Source organism: Muntiacus reevesi, chromosome 22 (genome assembly GCF_963930625.1).
Source record: "Muntiacus reevesi chromosome 22, mMunRee1.1, whole genome shotgun sequence".
Classification (NCBI taxonomy): Eukaryota; Metazoa; Chordata; class Mammalia; order Artiodactyla; family Cervidae; genus Muntiacus; species Muntiacus reevesi.
The window spans coordinates 48,466,449-48,485,563 of record NC_089270.1 but is presented as its reverse complement, the minus strand read 5'-3'; the positions used below and the strand labels follow the sequence as shown (position 1 = coordinate 48,485,563).

Below are 19,115 nucleotides of genomic sequence, written 5' to 3'. Positions count from 1 at the left end.
TGGATGTTCTTAAGTGAAGCAGATTTTTTACATTCATTTGGCCAGGAATAAGTGAATGACTTCTAATTTAGTTTCATACCACTGCCTTGATTCACACTCAGAAATGAGCAATTTTACCCACTTTTGCTTTTATACAATCATAGTTAAGTGTCAAACAGTGTAGAGGCAGGTGATGTCTTGGTATTCTTATAAAAAAACTTTTGACCTCTTGGACTTACAGGATTTCTGAAGAGGGGCCAAGGGAGATTCCCAGAGGCTTATAGACCACATTTGCAGAACTGCTGTTTAAATGGGCACAGTGCAGAAAAGTGTGGTGGAATTTAAAAGAAAAAGCCTGGTCTCTCTTAAAAGACAATTAAAATTTTTAACTCAAACTATTTAAAAGAGACAAGAAGAAATAAACAATAAGAATATAATATGAAGAACAAAAGGGGGTGGAGACAAGAAAAAATCATGAATCTCATATTTACATTCATTGAAGTTAGACTTTATTGCCCACTACTACCACTTGATAAAATGTTCTTATATATTCCATTGTGACGTTAGTGAAGTGGAAATGTATTGGTCTACGAACATTGCCTGTTAGAAGGGGTCTGTGTGGGTAAAGGCAGCTCTGGCTGGTTGTAGAAGAGATTTCATGCAACTTGGTGTGCTGAGTATAAAATAGGTCAGAAAACCTTTCTAAGGGCAGAATCCAGGAGAATATGTAAAACTGTTTGCTTTATTAAGGTTAAGCTTCCTCTACTCCTCTCTCTACTTTTAGCAGATATTTTACTAAGCTAGTAACTCCTGAATTAATTTTTAAAATACACATTCTTATTTTATAGAGATGCCAACAGGTCCTTGGACATTTTTGATGAGAGATCACATCCACTCACAGTAAGTGTCACTTTTATTGAAGGTGTATTTTTTTCTTGTTACAGTTGTGTTTATTTCATGCTGATTTGCTTTGAAATTAATTACTAGAAGAAAATTATTGCCTCCAGCTCAAAGCCAAGATTGTCTTCCTTTAAGTCTTCCCCCACCCCATATTATGTCAAGTAATTTTACCAAAAGCATATTGTGTCAGGGGTGTGACTGATAAGAACCAAGTTACGCTTTGTATGACGAATGAGCAGGTAAGTAAACATATCCAAGTAACAGAAAATGTAGCTTTTTAAAGGATGATTTTCCATAGCATCACACAATATAAACATTTCCTAACACATATGTAAGGCCTCTAAGGAGAAAATTTAAAAACTGTTTAAATTTTAAACTAATTAAAATGACAGGGTTTAAAAACTCACTTCTTCAGGTGCTCAGTAGACACACATGACTGGTGACCGCTGTGTAAGAGCACACTCTTAGAGCCTCTGGTTACAGGACAGTGGAAAGGTGTTTCCATGGTTGACTGCAGAAAAGTATGATGACGTTCAGTGATCAGCAGGACTTTGAGCCTAAAAATAGTTTGCATTTGGTTAGAATTCTTTGGGGAAGAAGGTGAAAATACATTTTCTGAGGTTGTGCTTGCATTTTTCTTTAATGAATGGTAGTGAGTATTGAATCACTATGGTACTTTAGGATCCAATTGTTTATATTTAAAAGACTACAAGATATGTCACCTAGTCAAAATTATTTTAAGTAGCATGTGGGCCCACGTGTGAAGATTGCTATCTTGAGGGTACTTTTAAGTATTTTTCTTCAGTGGATACTTAACATTGTGTTTTTTCTTCTTTCAGCGAGAAAGGGTTCTTGGAGGAGTACTTTAAGCATGATCCTGAACACAAATTCATTTACAGATTTGTTCATACTCTTTTCAGTGCCGCCCGGCTGACTGCTGAATGTGCAATAGTGACTTTGGTAATATATTTTTCTCTTAATAGAAGCATCTCTAGAAAATTTTTTCTTGTACAGAAGATATGGGCCTGTTTTTCAAATGAAAGTAGGTTCCTGAAATGATCATCAGAACTTTATTAAAGAGAAATGTATCAAAAAGAATTAAAACATACAGATTTGAGCTTTAGTAATCATCATGATTTAAAATGTTGCCATTGCTTTTCTCATCACAAAGCAGTTGATGTTAAAGGCAGCAGGAGAGACGTCTGGTTTCTCCTTCCACACCTCAGGACGCATGGGCACACAGTGCACACAGGTGCACACCGGCAAAGTGCGCTGGGTGGTGGGATGGAGGCGGTCACTGCACTTCCTGGCCCACGGCAGGTGCAGATTCAGTGTGTTTCTGAGTCTCAGGCTGTGTTGCCTAGGCAGTTGTGATGTGTGTCTTGATTGAGACCGACTGCCTTCACCTGCCTGGCCTTGGACGGCAGTGTTAACCATCTCTACTGTCCTCTGGTCCTGCGTGTGAAGGTGCCCAGGCCTGGGGTGTCAGCAGTGCTCGGAAAGGCTTACTCAGGTTAGCCTGCCAAGCTCCAGCTATGTGAGGACCTTTCTGTCATCCGTACCGAGTTCCTCTGGTAAGATTTTATCATTTCAGTAACACATCATGCTCAGCTGAGAGCTAGTGGGGATTGCCCAGCTCCTCCCTGTAGCAGATCTATAGGGGAAAGTCAGCTGCATGGTCTGAAGGGAGGGCCTGCGTCCACCGCTGCCCGCGCCTCTGCAGGCAGAGTGTGGGAGAGGAGGCTCCCCTCAGTGGGCCCCGGGTCAGACGCAGGCCTTTTCTTGGAGCTGCAAGCCAGCTACGGTGCTTAGTTAGCATGTGCTTGAGAGAGGCAGGAGTGGCGCTGGCACGTGCAGAGCTGGGAAATGCAGGCAGGAGAGAGTGTGTGGGTTGGAAGAGGGGCATTTCTTTGTAGACAAGTTAAGCCCGATGGACCTGTGAGACAGCAGAGCGACAGTGTCTAGCAGTCATTTGACTGTATGGGATTGGAGCCTAAAGCTGAGCAAGAGGCAGGGAATTACGTGTAGCTGTTCAAATGCAGAGAAAGTACGTTAAATACAAGTTGAGGAGAAGATAGATCTGTGGGGACCATCAGCACTTAGAGGACACGTCCCCAGAGGAGTGGCTGGAGTGGGAGGAAACCCAGGAGAGACTCAGAAGAGCTGCCAGGAGAGCTTGAGGAAGGAGAGCACGGCGCACGTGCCGAGTGCTGCCAAGGAGCTCCTTAGGGCATAGACAGGCACCAGATGCCTGCCTGTGTCACGGTTCTAAGTGCTGGGCACAGAGGAGAGTCCTTGCCTTTCTGAGGTGAGCATAGCAGACATAAGGGTTTTGTTTTTCTCTAGTTTTTATGGAGTATGGCTCATTTACAGTGTGTGTAAGTATCGGGTGTACCACAGAGTGTAAGACTTTTTAAAATGAGTATTTTAAAAAGATGACTGTTTGAAGTAGTAGTGAAAGCTAGAAAGAGAAAGCAAGGTAAAGGCATGGAGAGATTAGAGGGGCTTCCCTGGTGGCTCAGACAGGAAGCAGTCTGCCTGCAGTGCAGGAGACTTGGGTTCCATCCCTGGTTTGGGAAGATCCCCTGGAGAAGGGAGTGGCAACCCACTGCAGTATTCTTGCCTGGAGAATTCCCCATGGACAGAGGAGCCAGACGGGTCCATGGGGTCACAGAGTCAGACACGACTGAGCGACTTAACGCATGCACGCTAGAAAGACCAGGAAGAGCCTCCTTACAGAGGTGAGATCTGAACCAGGACCTGGCTGGACTGAGGAAGATGAGGGGCCTGGTAGCGCAGGCAGGGGGCAGAGCACAAGGCGCAGACAGGAACGGGTTCTGTGCTGAGGGATCAGCAAGGTGCCCCTGTGATCAGCGTAGGGAATGAGGGAAGGCACAGGCGATGAGGTCACAGAAGGACGATGGCCTCTCACACGGGGCCTCGTAACTAGCAGGCCACAGAAGTGACCTGTTTGATGGGAGAGCCCTGGCAGATGTTGAGCAGGCCCGTGAAGCGCACTTAATCTGAGAGGCTCTCCTGGCTGCTCTGGGGAGAACAGACGGTGGTTGGCGGTCAGTGGAAGCAGAGAAGTTAGGAGGCAATGGCAGTGATAGAAGCCAGAAGTGACGGACACAAGAGCAGAGCCGGCAGGTGACCAGTGAAAGTGGAGATGAGAATTCCCAGCAGACGGCAGTGCGATAACTCAAGCGGAGGTCTTTGGTCCTGGCAGCCAGGCATGTGGCAGTCTCTCTCAGCTCTGAGGGCAGGCCTGGGGAGTGGGGCGCCGTGATGAAGAGTGCTGACTGTTTGTCATGAAGGCAGCAGTGACCACGCCTCAGTAATTTCAGCGGGGCAGTGGCGGCCAGGGGCAGACTAAATGGGCTAAGGAGAGGATGGGTCATGAGGAGCCAGTGTTGGAACATTTCCTGAAGGAAGTGTTCTAAGGGGTGGTGACAGATGGGCTGAGAACATGTAAGAGAACATTGGAGAAAATCTCTGACAGAGAAGGGGGGTTGTTCAAGAAGAGATAAATTGTGGGAACAGTGTTGTGCAGAAATGAGAGGTGGGACTGACTTCATTCATAGAAGAGTTAGCTTCAGGGAAAAGAAAGAGATGTCCCTTCCACTGAGACAGGAGGGCAAGTGGTGTAAATGAGACCAGGTTTGCCTTTAGTGAAGCTGAGAGGAAGCTGAGGGACTGCCCCTAAGGTTGAATTGCCTTTACCAGTGCCATAATACAGTAGAGGGGCGGACCCTGTGGGAGACTCGTTCTTAGAGAGTACAGGCGCACGCGGAGTTCTCTGGGGAGTGGGGGGCAGAAGTTCACTAAGGGTATATAATCTCAGTAACCGTGTTTGAAACACAGTTGAGTTTGGAGAGTTTTGGCAGATCGGAGCTGTCAGTCTGATAACGGGACATTTTTCTTTTTGTCAAATGGCATATATTTTCTTCTGCAGAGGTAGCACCATCACAACTTATGTCTTTAATCTTTACTCAGCTGTTAACTTGGTCTGGTTCGTTATAGAATAGCCATTTGACACATATAAAAGAAGCCATGAAGTCATCCCACAGACTACCTGGCAGATTTAGAGGAGCCCCAGGGATTCAGACACCGGCAGCTCTTAACCACCTTAGAACCAAACAAATTGACTAAGTTGCAGAATATGTAAGACAAATGAGTTATGAAATAACGGAGATGTGAACAAAAAGCTCTTTCTGTGCACGAATCTTCCCTAAGAAGGCTGACCAAGTGTAAAGCACAGCTGCTTTGTGCTGCCTGTCCTGCTCTGCCACGCAGCAGCCACTGGGAGGCTCTCTTGACCACCAGTTATTATCTTCAGGTTCACCCTCTGAAGAGAAGATAAAGAACTGCTCAGTCTTACCAGAGTTTTACATACTCAAGCTTTATGTAAAATTGCCACGTACCCACCACCAGTATGGTAGGTACATTGCACACGGTAGGCACTCAAACATTTACTGAACATTTGAATCGATGCTGGGCTATACGTGCTGCCTTTTACAAGTGGAAAGGTAATAACACAATGCCTGTCTTTAGAATGCTGAGATGTCCTTTCATTCCTGCGACCAAAATTGGGTTGGAAATTCACATGGGCAGAGTAGAAATACCAGACTGACAGAAATATTTGCCTTACAACTGTGACCTGGCCTTTGGCCTTGGCTGGCCGAGCAGAAGTCTCTGTAGAACCAAAGAATAAAAGACATGTTAAAAACAGATGAAACCTATCATTCCTAACAATTCTATCACAGCCCTTAAACTGAACTAAAACCAAAGGTCAGTCCTCTACTTTTGCAGGTTTACTTAGAAAGGCTTTTAACTTATGCTGAGATCGACATTTGCCCCACTAACTGGAAAAGAATTGTTTTGGGAGCCATTCTTCTTGCCTCCAAGGTTTGGGACGATCAGGCTGTTTGGAATGTGGACTACTGCCAGATCCTAAAGGACATTACAGTTGAGGACATGTGAGTTTGTAAGGTTACGGTGAACTGTCTAACCATTTTCCAATACCTTATTTGCTCCCATAAAGTTTACAGCTTAAGAAATGTTACATTTTAAGAAAGGTTACATTGCGCAGAGAGCTGAATTAGGTATAAATATAAAATTAGACTTCTTTCTGTCTAGCTGTAGTATAACCATTTGTATTTCCCATCATTCATTAGTTAAATCTTGGTGTGTTACTGTTGTAATATTCTGCTTGATAAATTGAAATTACTTTTCTGGTGGTTTTTACCATTTTACAAGCTCACTACCAGAACAGCATGGTGCAGTAAATAACTTCACGTCTTTCTTAAAGCTGTCTACCAGGTCCAGTCTGTTTTTAAGAGACACATGTCTGGCCTTGGAAGTTAAGTGGTCACTGCTGAGGTCTTAGCACCTCCAGACTACTGAGGTTATAACTTCAACTTGAGTCACACATTGTATGTTTGTTTTTGCAGGTCTTTTCTTCTTTTGTAATCTGAGGTTGTCTCTAAGGTTCTGTTGTTACAGAAACCATGATGTACAGATGACCAAATAGAAAGGTTTTAGATCTCTGTGTTCTGTCTCCTCCACTGTCAGGAGTGTTCCCCCTGTTTAGAAGTAGGTCTTCTGAGTTAGGAAACTCCTTTGTCTCAGGTAGCCCGGGAAGTGTCAGTGGGGCCTCACCCGGGGCACTCAGCAACCACAGCGGTACTTGGTGGGGCCTCGAGTTAACTTGGGGGGTTCCTCACAGATGGCATGCTCCCATGGGCATGAAACATCAGGCTTGCTGTCTGGCTGCAGGGAAGGGCCCCGAGGGTGGGAGGCAGCAGGAACCAGAGAGGTATTTGCAGCAGACTCTAGAAGTGTTCACTTGACAGCAAAAATGTCCTTGTGGGTGGCATTTAGGAAAACGTAAAGGGGTACCTCTTTATTATAGTGAACAGCAGAGGTCATGGCAGGCAGTGGCAAGAGTTTGTTTTTGTTACCTTTGCCCCTGACTCTTAATTCAGATTTACCAAAGTGCATATTTACAACTGAAGCAAAGAAGCTTGTGACTAAGAGAAGGGACCAGTGATTGTTGGTAGCTGTCAAAGTGGCTTTTGGTGAAAATGTCCACTTTGATGATAAAAAGTGTCATGGTGATATTGCTGGTAGCCACCTTAGTGTTACGGCAGATAATTCGAGATAAGTAGAAGTACTTTTAGAATTTGTAGAAACTAAGGTGACATTGAGCACCACTAGCATCCATCTTTAAACTGGTTCCTTGAAGGAAGGAAAATGTGTAATCATAAACACCAGGTCTGCCATGATGGCAGCTGAAATTTTCTCAGAACCTGCAACTAAGCTGACGGGGGCTCTGGGTCCAGTTACAGCATCAGAGAACATGCAGGGGAAGGTGTGTGGATGTTCATAGATGTGAGCCCAATAGCACTGATGGCAGTGTCTAGCTACAGGAAGAAGCTAATTGTAAACAGCGCTTTTCTGTGTACAACAGAATCACCAGGAGCTATGTTCGTAATAGGTTGCTTTTGCTTATGATCTTTGGAAACTGGAAAGCATTACAGCCAAGTGTTCAAGTCACATTTGTCTCATCCCCCTGCTGTTGGCAGCTATTTGTAATGGTCTCATTTTGAGTCTACATTGAAAAATTGGCATCTATCAGCTTTTCCTTAAAAGTTTTCTAACATCCATGTATCTTGTTTGAATATATTGAGCAGCTGCTGTTCAGAAAATTTGCTGCCCCTATAAATGGCATGCTCTTCAGTCATCTAGTCATTTAAAAAAAAAAAAAAAAAAAACAACGCAGAAGCATATTCTGTAGTCCTAATGCTTTTTTCTTCAGTAAGTAAAGTTCTGTTAATAGACATGTTAATCCTATGAAGTACTGTATTTCCACACAATTAAAATATATTAGTGGAAGAGAATATAAAAGGGATAGTGAAGTGCATTTATTCCTGTAGTAAATTAAGTCCTGATTAGCTGATTATCAAAACATTTTCTGATTTATATTTCTATAGACTTATGGCCATATGAACAGGAAATTAATTTTGGAGGTAGGTTCAGTTAGGTTTAACATTCAACAAATGAGAAACCTCATTTCTGCTCACACTCTGCTCTCCACGCAGGAGAACATCAAACATTTGATGACTTACCAATGGATAAAAGATTAACAGTTTAAAACCAGGAAGCAAATATTTTGAAAAATAAGTCACTTTCATTTGTCTGGGTATTTATCATTTGTATATAATTAACTCTTTAAAATGATTGCTGTGAAAGTGGTAAGACTTACTCTGATTTTATTTACTTAAACATTAGACAAGCAAATGACTGTGTATGGTCCCACAGGAAAGATCTGCCCCCAGGACCCTACTTTCCCACTTCATTGAATTCGCCCCCTGCGTGCCTGTGCGCCTTCTGTCCTAGTCAGGGCCGGCGGACAGAGCACAGGGGGAACTGCTCCATCGGGATCATTGCTCAGGTGCATTTAGTCTAGCCAAGACGTCTCCCCTTAATCCTACTGCCTCTCATATCTTAAAAAGTGTATCCCATCCTGTCCCAGGAACACCTTCTGGTCCTACTGGGGTTAAGAGGAACAGAAACTTGCATTCTGCCCTTTGCCACAGTCCCCTGCACTGGAGCGGGGGGAGGGGATTCCCTTTCACATCGAGTGTAGCTTATTTATTTATTTATCTGAGATGAATCCTTGTTGCCTCAAGAGTCTTCTCCCCTCAGAGATAATAGCAGTGGCTCTCCATGACCCCATTTGTGCCGCGGTGATGTGCCTACTCCTTTTCTTGGTGTGTCTCTACTTCAATAAGCCCCTTCCTGTTATCGGTGAAAATGTCTGCAAGTTCTCCAGAGCTAATAAACAGCATACATCATTCCTTTCATCTGATGACGATAGCGGGGCCTTGTGAGTGAGCGTGGAGCATGAATGCCAGCTGCACTAATGGAACTCTGAAGAATGAGCTCCCGAGTCAGCAGCATGGGTGCATAAGAGGGCCGTAACCGCCCCACCTTGTCCCAAACTCCAAATGCCAGGACGCAGGAAGAACCACAAAGAGCTGTACCTTGTTTGAACATTAGTGTGTTAATCCAGCTGGGGAGCCATTGTTTGTTTCCAAACTGTGTTTAGAGCTGTTGTGGCACAGAATGGGCTTCTGAAGGTAGCCCAGCTGACTAAAATTGTCCTGTGTTGGTTTGTCTTCTCCTCCCCCAGGAATGAGATGCACAGGCACTTTCTGGAGCTCCTTCAGTTTAATATTCATGTTCCCGCCAGTGTTTATGCCAAATACTACTTTGACCTTTGCTTCTTAGCAGATGACAAAAACCTGAGTTTTCTAATTGCTCCTCTTAGCAAAGAAAGAGCACAGAGCCTAGAGGTAAGACTGGGGATTCACTAACTGGGTTTTGTCAGCCACCAAAGCCAGCATCTGTGGCTGACTTACACTACGCAGTGACTAACAGTTTGAAGAGCTTATTAACCCATTGGCATCTTATTCCCTGTGTCTTTTATGGGTTAGACAGAGATCTCACATTATTTTTTTTAAAAAAATTACAGATATCTCTTATGTAACCATAATTCAGAATATTTTAAATCAGATTTAATTGTTTTTAATGGTTTTCCATTTGAATCTCCACACTTACATTTAACCATACAGGAATAATTTCTTATAATTGTATCCCTAATCATATGTACATTGATAATTACTTACCACTCTTAACTGCCTGAGCTTGTAGTGTGTGTTTGTGTGTATCACAGTTCAGCCCCATGAGTTTATTAGACCAGAAGCATCAGGGGCTAACCTGTGAGACCTATACTTGGAAATTATAATGTGGGTTCAGAAACTGGATGTAGAAAGTAGGTGGGTTTTTAATGGAAGTGGTAACATACATGGGATGAAGTAATTTGTAGTAGTGATTTGAAGAGTAATTTGAAGTAATTTGTGATTTCTGGTGGGTATACAGCAAAATTTACAACTGAAATGAATACATATAAAGTTGACACATTTTCCAGTACCTTGGTACTTTAGAAATAAGACATTTTTCTACGATAGTTTACATGCATGTGAAATAGCACCTTGTAGTGCTTCATCACTAGGCCTTTCTTGCCTTCAGCACACACCTGCCTCATTAAAATGCTCTTAGTGCGAAGTAAATAATGAAGACTGAATAGAGGTTGAATAGCTGGGTAAACACTGATTTTGCTCAGGTGTGTTCATTATGCTTAAGGATCTAGTATGTAGTTAACATCATATTGCTGTTAGATGGGGCCTATTTTGGGAACCCAGTTTTTAAATATGTTCCTCCCTGCCCCAGCAATCTCATCATAGCCCTTGGAGAATATTATCTTCGGGAATCAGCAGTGTAGATATGAGCTATCCAAAGTAGCAGCAACTGTCAACCTAAATGAATGCAGATGTGTGGCTTATCAATGCTGCTTTCTTTACGGTTGGAACTTTTTTCCCCCAATTATACTTATGTTCTATCTGATTGACTTTTTTAGGCCATCTCCAGACTGTGTGAAGATGAATACAGCAGAGTTGCTGTGAGAAGGTCTTTCAGCGCTGATAATTTCATTGGTATTCAGCGCTCCAATGCCATCCTCTCATAAACAGAGAGAGGTGAGGGGTTGTAACATCATGAACCCCTCGTAACAAGGACTGGAGAAATACCACCTCTCCTGCTCAGAAACCAGCAAAGTTAGTATTTTCACCTAGAAGAAAGACACTAAATTCAAGAGACTTGCAGACAGCAAAGGTTATGGTCATAGGAAAAAACTGGACCTTGTCAAGGCAGCACACTCTTCTGTCCTTTTTAATGTAAACAGAGTTACAAAAACCACTCCAAAGCTAAAAGCTCCCAACCCACCCACAGATATTTGCTTACTGTGTGGGCCGATAACTGTCAACTATGTGAGGTTTTTTTTAATAGTTTAAATTTTTAGACTTTAAAGACACTATATAACTTTTACTTTTTCCTATTTTTCTCACCCATATTGCTGCATATTCCTTTAGAATCAATGCAGTATTACCATTCAAACATGGGACTCCTAACAACTCATAAAGCCACTTAGGAACAGCCTGTTGTAGCATTGTTAGGTTTTGAAGGATTCTTCCTCCCTATTTCATTGAAGCTGCTAGTCATTTTTGGCAATCAGTGTAAACCAAAAACCTGCTGAATAACACCTGTCATTCAGTCTTTTGCAAGCACTACTTACTAGCATGTTAGCATGTTTGGGATCATAAGCAGAGAAAGCATGCTGTTACCTACTTCTCTTGGGTCCGCGCTGCGTTTCTTGTTAACTCCAATGGTGCTTCTCATTTTCTGATGATTTTCCTCTTTGTTAAATACTTGTATTAAAGGATATTTTCGTAATTCCAGCCAACCTGTTAGTCCAGGAATAAGCAGATAGTGAAATAGAAGGTGTCCCAAAAGTCTTGGTGCAATTTTAAGGTTTAATACAGTGTGCTTGGACACTCCAGGACACTGCCGGAGAAGTATAAATGCTACAGACGCAAAATATCACTTGAAAGTCTACTTGAATTTCTTCTAAACTCATTTAGTTTTGTAAATCTTGGATGTTAAGCTTTTAATTTGAATTTTTTGTTTCAGTCCCTCTTGAAGATGGCAAACAATAGTCTGAAACAAAAGATTAAAATTAAGAGCTTAATGTTTAAAATTTACAAAACTAAATGAGTTTAGAAGAAATTCAAGTAAACTCTTAGGTGATTTTTTTTAAGTTTGTAGCATTTATATTTCTACAAGTATCACAGCTTCAAATTGCACAAAGACTTCAGGAGGATATCTTGGATCTTTATAGACCTGGCCTCCTCTTTTTAAAATAGTCCTTTGCCTGACTGGGCTGTTGATCTGCTTGAGCATGGAAGTTTCTTTTTTCTAGGTTTGGTAAAGGAATTACGAACAATAGCATTAGTTCTCAGTAATAAACTGAAAGGAACGGGACCCTAGTAGTGGTGACAGGAAAGTAAGCGACATGAAACAGCTTTTCTGTTCTGCGTGTTAACCTGGCTGTAGGTGTGTCACTTGAAGTTGTTACTTGAGGAAAGATAAATCTTAGGAACCCTTACCTCAGGCTTTTAAAACACAGGGTACCACTTAGCCACCAGGAAGCCCACTAAAAGACAGGAAGGTCCAGTAATCAGTCTCTTAGGAAATTGGTAATGATGTCACCTAAACTTGAAACATTTAAAAAAAAAAAAAAGTGTTCTCAACTATGTAAAATCTTTCTCCTACCTTCTCAAACATAATTCTAGGAACTTTGCCTGTAAACAAAGCATTTCTGGGCCAGAAATATTTCCTCTCTTTATAGCAAGGCTTCACATTATATTGAGTGCCACAGGTTCCATCATTTTTAAAGGACAGAGACATAAATGATAAATAATGGATATAAAATATTACAGTCTACCACCTCAAAAAATATTGTTTATGGAGCTTGGAGATTCAAGTATCGATTGCAGTTTTATTTTGAAAAGAATGCTCCAACTTGTGTGGTTTTTCTTCCTCATGTTTATATTAAAAGAAAAGCTAATAAACTCTATTTTAATTAAAATACGTGGCTGTTGTGCACCTTCTCACTGCTCACATAACATCACGGCTCTGCTTAGTGCAAATGTTCTCAATCCGCTCTGATAGGCAGGCCTGAAAACATTTTCCGACTACGCATTCAAAAGTTGCTTTGACCTTTGCCTTTAGTTAAGAGGCATTTATTTCTTTGGCTTATGTTATTTTCAACCAGAAGATAATTTAGTACACTTAAAATCACTGGCTGTGGCGCTCAGTGGCATAGTGCATTCGATGGCACTTTGGAATTGTGTATTATTGTACCAACAGGGGAAAAAAGCACATTGGAAGATAAAAGGTAAAACACAGGAAAGAGTTACAGAAGTACTGGTGAATCAGAACGTGAGTTACTGAGGATTTCAAGCCACTGAACAGGAAAGAAAGTGGAAGAAGAGGAGGTAGAACTGCGGTTGTTATAAAGAGGGTGACTGCTAAGCAAGCCATGTAATATACCAGATCACCATAAGGTTTCTTTAAGACCCTAGTCACTGCACTCGCACAATATTCCATCACTCCTGATAGTATTGTTGTGTCTTCATCCACCTTAATTCACTACCTAAGTTCAGATCTTTTAACTTTGTTCTTGGTAAGTTGTTGATTAGGAGAAATAATCTGAATTAGTGCAGAAGGAGAGAAAAACTATGACAAATCACTAAGATAGCTTGTACCATGTAATAATATGCCAGTTACTAAGCAGAAATGCTGTCACATCTTGAGTGGTCAAAGGTTAAAAAAAAGTGGGGGTAGGAACACTGCTTGGACACGACTGTAGCTTGAAGACAAGTTAGAATCACTAAAAATTGCTCTTTCAGTGTTAATTCTAGAGACAATTACAGCCATTTTGATAAATGGAAAACTTAAAGGTTCTCATAAGTACTATAGGGCATGAAAACTAGTTCCTAGTAGGGGCCATAGGGTAGTGTTGAGATTTTATACCTAGGAAGAGTTTATTCCCTAAAGTACTAAGACTATAAAAGAATACCTCAACTCAAATTTATTTTCATTTTTGGTTTTTGGAATATACTGACGGTGCAATTTTAACTGGAATACTGTGAACTGAACTTTATAAGGACAAGACAAAGGTTTCAAATCTATGTTTGAACCAAATGAAATTGTCATTTTTCTACATTAAATTCACGTGGTTCACCCTAAGACAACTTAGGGCCCAGTGTTTCTGAGAAGTTTTTTCCATTCTGTATCAGATTCTCCTGATCCTATTCTATCACATCTAAAGTACCCTGTATGCCCATTATTGAAATTCAACATTGCTAAATCCTGGTTTTATAACAACTCATGTTTCATTTGTTAGTTTTCCCATTTTATAAGATATACCATTACTTGATTTTTTAAAAGTGCTGATGAAGTCAGTATTTACTGGAAAATCATTCACTCTATATTTCAGGTTATGCAATGTTTTGGGAAGTGTTTCCATACAGCATGTAGGTTACCTGGACTCTGATCACATAAGCCTTCTAACCATGTGTAGAGTGACAAGGATTGTTCCTCGCCCAGAAGCTGTGGTCTGTGAGTTCAGAGCTACTAGGTAAAGCACCTGATGGCTGGCAGAGCCTCTCTCAGGCAAGCGCTAGTTTCTGTGCAGAATCTGTTGATTATCCCTAGCATCTACCAAGGATTAGATCACCTAAGATCTCAACCGTTGGCCACTTACCACCCTGGCTAGCCTGATACTGCCAGCAAAAATAAAATCCAGGAGCCCTTCAGCAAAGTCTGGTCCCTTGTACACAGGTGCAGTCTGGTTTCTGAGGCAATTTAGTCTATTTTAAATGGGTTTGGCAGATGAGAGAACAATTTACTTAATGTGAAACAAATTTTAAGAATACCATTTTGTGGTTTAGGGAACTCTAGGATGCAGAAAGAACTAGGAAAGTGAAATAGAAATTAAGAGGAATCCAGAGTCAAATGAAAGGTGGTTAACATTCTTTAAAAAAGGCCCAGGTAAATGTGAAGGGAGCTAGTAATTTGAATATTAGAAAAATTCAGTGACAGCCTCAGAACCTAAGGTACTCAAGAATGTGTCCATATCTACTCAGATTGTTCTCCTTACTTTTTCTTAAAACATCTATTCCTTCATCCTAGCATTCTCATTTCCAACCTTTACTTCTGGCTCCCCAGACGGTGGCCTTGTATTTCCTCCCTGTGAGAACTGACTCTTCCAAGGGCAAAGGTTCAGTGTTTGGTCACCTCCCACTGGCCTCTCTCAAGAGGATCATCTCAGCTTCACCCTCTAACTTTCTGCTAGTGCCAAATGTGGCAGTGCTTGATGCTGGTTACTACTGTGATCCACTTTCAAAGCCTTAGCAGGTTCCAGGAAGTACAGGATTTATATGGCTCACAGGCTAACTGGTCCCTGTGATCCCCTTTAATCAACTACTTGGGCCCTCCTCAAGGTGCTTGTTCCCCATCTGCTGCACTCAGTCCCCTGACCTGCCCACAATTCTAGACGTATCACCTCAGGCTAAGCAGCAACCCCACGTTCCAGACTCCACAACTTGTTTCACCTGGTGTTAGGAACAGATGCCTCACTCTTAAGGTAACCCCTGTCATCCAACGGAGGCAATTCCATCCCAAGGCTTAAAATCAAACTGCTATATCCACCCCCATCCCCTCCAGAGCCTCACCGGTTTATTCCCTTCTGCTTCAAAATTGCATTCATCTTCCCAACATGAGGATAGGGCAGTTTGACCTTGTTTGGTCCTTTACGTGTCCCAGTATCTCACAAGATGTGGTCCCTAGACCATCTGCTTCTCATGGGCTGAAAACCTGTAAGAAATGAGTGGAATCCTGGAACAGATAAAGAAACATTAGTAGAAAATCTGGTGAGATCCAAATGAAGACTGGAGTTAATAGTAATATGATAATCTTGACTTCAGTTTAACAAAAGTGCTATGATAATATGTTAATATTAGGGCAAGATGTATACATTTTTGCAACTTCTGTGTAAACCTAAAGTAATTCTAAAAGTTTAAACAAGCAAACAAAACAAAAAGAACCACTTCCTGGACCCTAGACTAAACGAATCTCAGTTCCTGGAGTGAAGCCAGGAAATCTACATTTCTAATAGGAACCCCCAGTGATTCTTACACAGACACAAACTTGAAAACTAGTCTTTCAATTCTCTCCCATCCCATGCCTGAATGGCTGCTTCCTCCTCATTTTATTGATACTTACCTCAACCTGGTTTAATCCTTCAGATCCTCTCAACTCTAAAATATAAATACTATCATTATCGCCCTTTCATAGATGAGAAAGTACTAAGATGAGAGTACTAAAAGGTTAAACAATCTGTCTAGGATCAAGCAGCCCATGATTGATGGAGCTGGAATTTGAGTCCCTAGTCAGTCTAGCTCCCAAATCTATGCATAGAACAATTATACTGCCTCTCCTTCTGTTGGATGTGACCAACTAAAGAGCTGTGCAACTAAACCACTAACAATGCATTATGACCTATTTCTCTAGCCACCCAAGTCTAACAGGCCCCTTTCCTACTGGTGGGGAATAAGCAATGAGAAAGCATCAGGAAGATGTGTCAACTATGGAGACCTGTATGGGGAAGGCACAGTGGCTCTTCTACCAGGATCCAGCTCAACTGCTGTATTTTCTATTCTCTCAAATGCCCTAATGTGTACCAATCTAACAATGCTCATCTTACTTTGACACTACATTCTCTCAGGCTTGCTAAGCATCTGTCCATATTGTCAGGGAAGTGGCAACTTTAAATCAACTTACACTAGGTCCTCTGTATCCACAGGTTCTGATCAGTGGATTCAATCACCATGGGTTGGAAGTACTTGGGGAAAAAATTTAAGAAAGTTCCGAAAAACAAAACTTTAATTTGCTGCATACCACCAACCATTTGCATTATACTTAAAACGACTCCTTACTGAGGATTTGTATTAGATATTAGAAGTAATCTAGGCATGATTTAAAGTATATGGGAGGATGCAGGGGGAAGACGGAAGGACTGTGTGTAGGTCATATGGAAATATTGCACCATTTTACATAAAGGACTTGAGCATCTGTGGATTTTGGTATTTGCAGGAGGGAAAGTTCCTGGAACCAGTTCTCCACAAATATAGAGGGAGAATATATATCTCCTTATCTGGGCTCCTTGACTGGTGTTTAGACCTTAATGAAAGTGAAGGTGTTAGTTGCTCAGTCATGTCCAACTCTTTGTGACCCCATGGACTATAGCCCGCCAGGCTCCTCTGTCCATGGAATTCTCCAGGCAAGAATACTGGAGTAGGTTGCCATTTCCTTCTCCAGGGGATCTTCCAGACCCAGGGATTGAACCCAGGTCTCCAGCATTGCAGGCACATAATTAACTGTCTGAGCCACCTGGGAGGCCTTAATACCAAGTTGTAAATTGAATGATCAAGTTTGGGGAGTTCATGACTGGGAAGCACACACACAGAACAGCACCGCTTTCATCCAAATTGCTTCAGCAGTCTAGACAGAGCTGACGAAACAACACAATGTCAGGCAGTGCCTCTGTTCTTGTGTATTTCCCTTCTTCAAGTGAATCATAAAACAATCACAGGATTGGCAGGAGAAACCTAAGAAGTATATTCAAGTAAAACATGTTTTCATTAGTTCTGCTTCTGTGATTGGAGTTTGCTTAATTTCATTATCAATAAAAAGGTTGCCACTCATATCTGAGAAATCTGATAATTAAGTTAGAATCCACATAGCGCCTTCAGCCAGCCCATGCTATTCATGTCCAACTCTGTGAGATGCTGTGGACTGTAGCCCACCAGGCTCCTCTGTCCTTGGAATTTTTCAGGCAAGAATACTGGAGTGGTTTGCCATTTCCTACTCCAGGGAATCACTTAGAAAGCAGTGTCTCTCTTTGTAAAAGCATGAAGAGAAAAATACTTGTGTAGCATCTTTTTACTTACTTTACCATTGCTTTAATGCACTTTAAAATTTATCTATATTAATTGGGAACAAAGAAACAAAAACAGACATTTCTTGGTTTTTCATAAATAACTACTCTCCATATTTGATAAAAACCTCAAACCATTATTTTAGCTTCCCACAAATATAATACATACAGATTTTTTATCTGAAATAGTGTCAGCAAATTAAGTACCTTGAAACTAACATAACCACATACAACTGCTGTTCTACTGACTTCCAGGAACAAAACAAAAAACTTCTTATCAAGACGATCTGGATTTCCTTTTGTTAGTATTAAGAGATTCAATATTATAATCATATGCCAGTAATAATTTATAGATTTGAGTTGATTGTCTACAAATAAAATACCACTGGCATTGCTTTATGAGTTCTGGATTTGACATGACATCGACAATACCTCATGGGACAGGCAATACACATATGTGGAAATCAGAAAAAGTAGTGAATGCCCTGGGCTCAAACTACTGACTCGGTATGTGCCTCATTTGGCTCAGTAATAAATTCACCTGCACCAAACCCGTATCAAAATCACTAAATCTCCCATATATATAAATTATTTATATACACCCACAACACATACATACTATACATACAGTTTTTAACAACATGAAGTAATATTGTCTTCAAATGATGTACCACAGACATTATCCTGGCTGAAATAAATCCTGTAGTTGTCATCAAGCTGCCAGAAGCTTTTCAGAGTTCTGAGTCGGGTTACTTAGTTACTTTCATCCTGCCTACCCTTCACCCTGCTTTCATGTCTTGGTAGCTTTTTCTTTCAGAACCACCCTCCTCAACCCAGGCAGATTTCGTTCCCAGGATCACTTGATTGGACTCTGGAGGCAAGAAAGGGCATGCAGAGGGAGCAGGCAATTCTCTGCCACTGTACCTCACACTTGCCAAGATTTGTGATGTTCTCTGTCCTGTTGGCCCCATTTGGTGTTAGAAAGCAGTGATTCAAAGCTTTGTCCCTCCTACCCCCCTTGGTCTTTCTGTAGAGCACAAAAGTGAAAGAAGCTTCCTTAGCAGGGGTGGCAGTTCATTAAAATATACAACTATGTCTCCTAGCTCTGGGGTTCCCATTCTGTACTTGAGACGGCAGGTCACGGATGCTGTTACTAATGTTCGGTGTGGGATCCATGAGGTTTTCTCCTGGCAGCCGGTGTCAGGATTAGTGCAGCCCTAGCCCAGGAGGAAAGGGCCTAATGAATACCAACTTGGAAACAGGGCTGCTGGCACATTATTTAAGCCTGTACATGCGCACAGTGGCACACAACACACACATGGGCCCATTGTTGGAAGCGACGGCAAGAAAGTATGACATAGGTTTGCAAGGATAAACCAATAAGGCACCAAGAGAACTTTCTTCCAGTCAATTTAGGCAGCTTCAGAATGTGAGGTTAATAATACATAGTAAAAAGACTTCCTAAGGTTCTTGTCAGCTGATTCACTGATAGGTCGCATGTTAGTTCCTTCTAAATCTTCACCCTCCTATCTATGCTGAGAGACATTGCTTAAAACTGAACCACGAAAGGGACAGCCCAAAGCTGTGCATGAGACTAAACGGGGCCTTAAATCCTCACTAAAATCAGAGCTGGCTGTAAAGAAGCTGGTAAGCTACCTCACAACCTTTCATTTTATCATTGCTTTCATGAGTATGGATGGTCTGCCTAATGAAAATAAAAATCAGGAGAGAACTGAGTATGAGATGGAAACAGGGGGTGAGCATAAATAGA

The 19,115-nt window shown here is 41.6% G+C and overlaps 1 protein-coding gene and 1 long non-coding RNA gene across 2 annotated transcripts; one reads left to right on the top strand and one right to left on the bottom strand.

The window, feature by feature from the left end:
* Window positions 1-1,186: 1,186 nt before the first annotated feature.
* LOC136152632 (uncharacterized) lies at window positions 1,187-18,229 on the bottom strand. Its single transcript, XR_010660261.1, has 5 exons — window positions 17,973-18,229; window positions 15,081-15,243; window positions 11,949-12,056; window positions 11,131-11,246; window positions 1,187-1,436 (listed from the first exon to the last, which is right to left on the bottom strand). It is a non-coding gene; the product is annotated as an uncharacterized lncRNA (long non-coding RNA).
* Window positions 1,526-12,430, top strand: LOC136153055 (cyclin-Y-like protein 1). The gene is made up of 5 exons (XM_065914700.1): window positions 1,526-1,551; window positions 1,719-1,839; window positions 5,692-5,858; window positions 9,077-9,239; window positions 10,364-12,430. Exons 1-5 carry the CDS (start codon window positions 1,526-1,528, stop codon window positions 10,469-10,471), a joined length of 585 nt encoding a protein of 194 aa, XP_065770772.1. The 3' UTR covers window positions 10,472-12,430.
* Window positions 18,230-19,115: the final 886 nt, after the last annotated feature.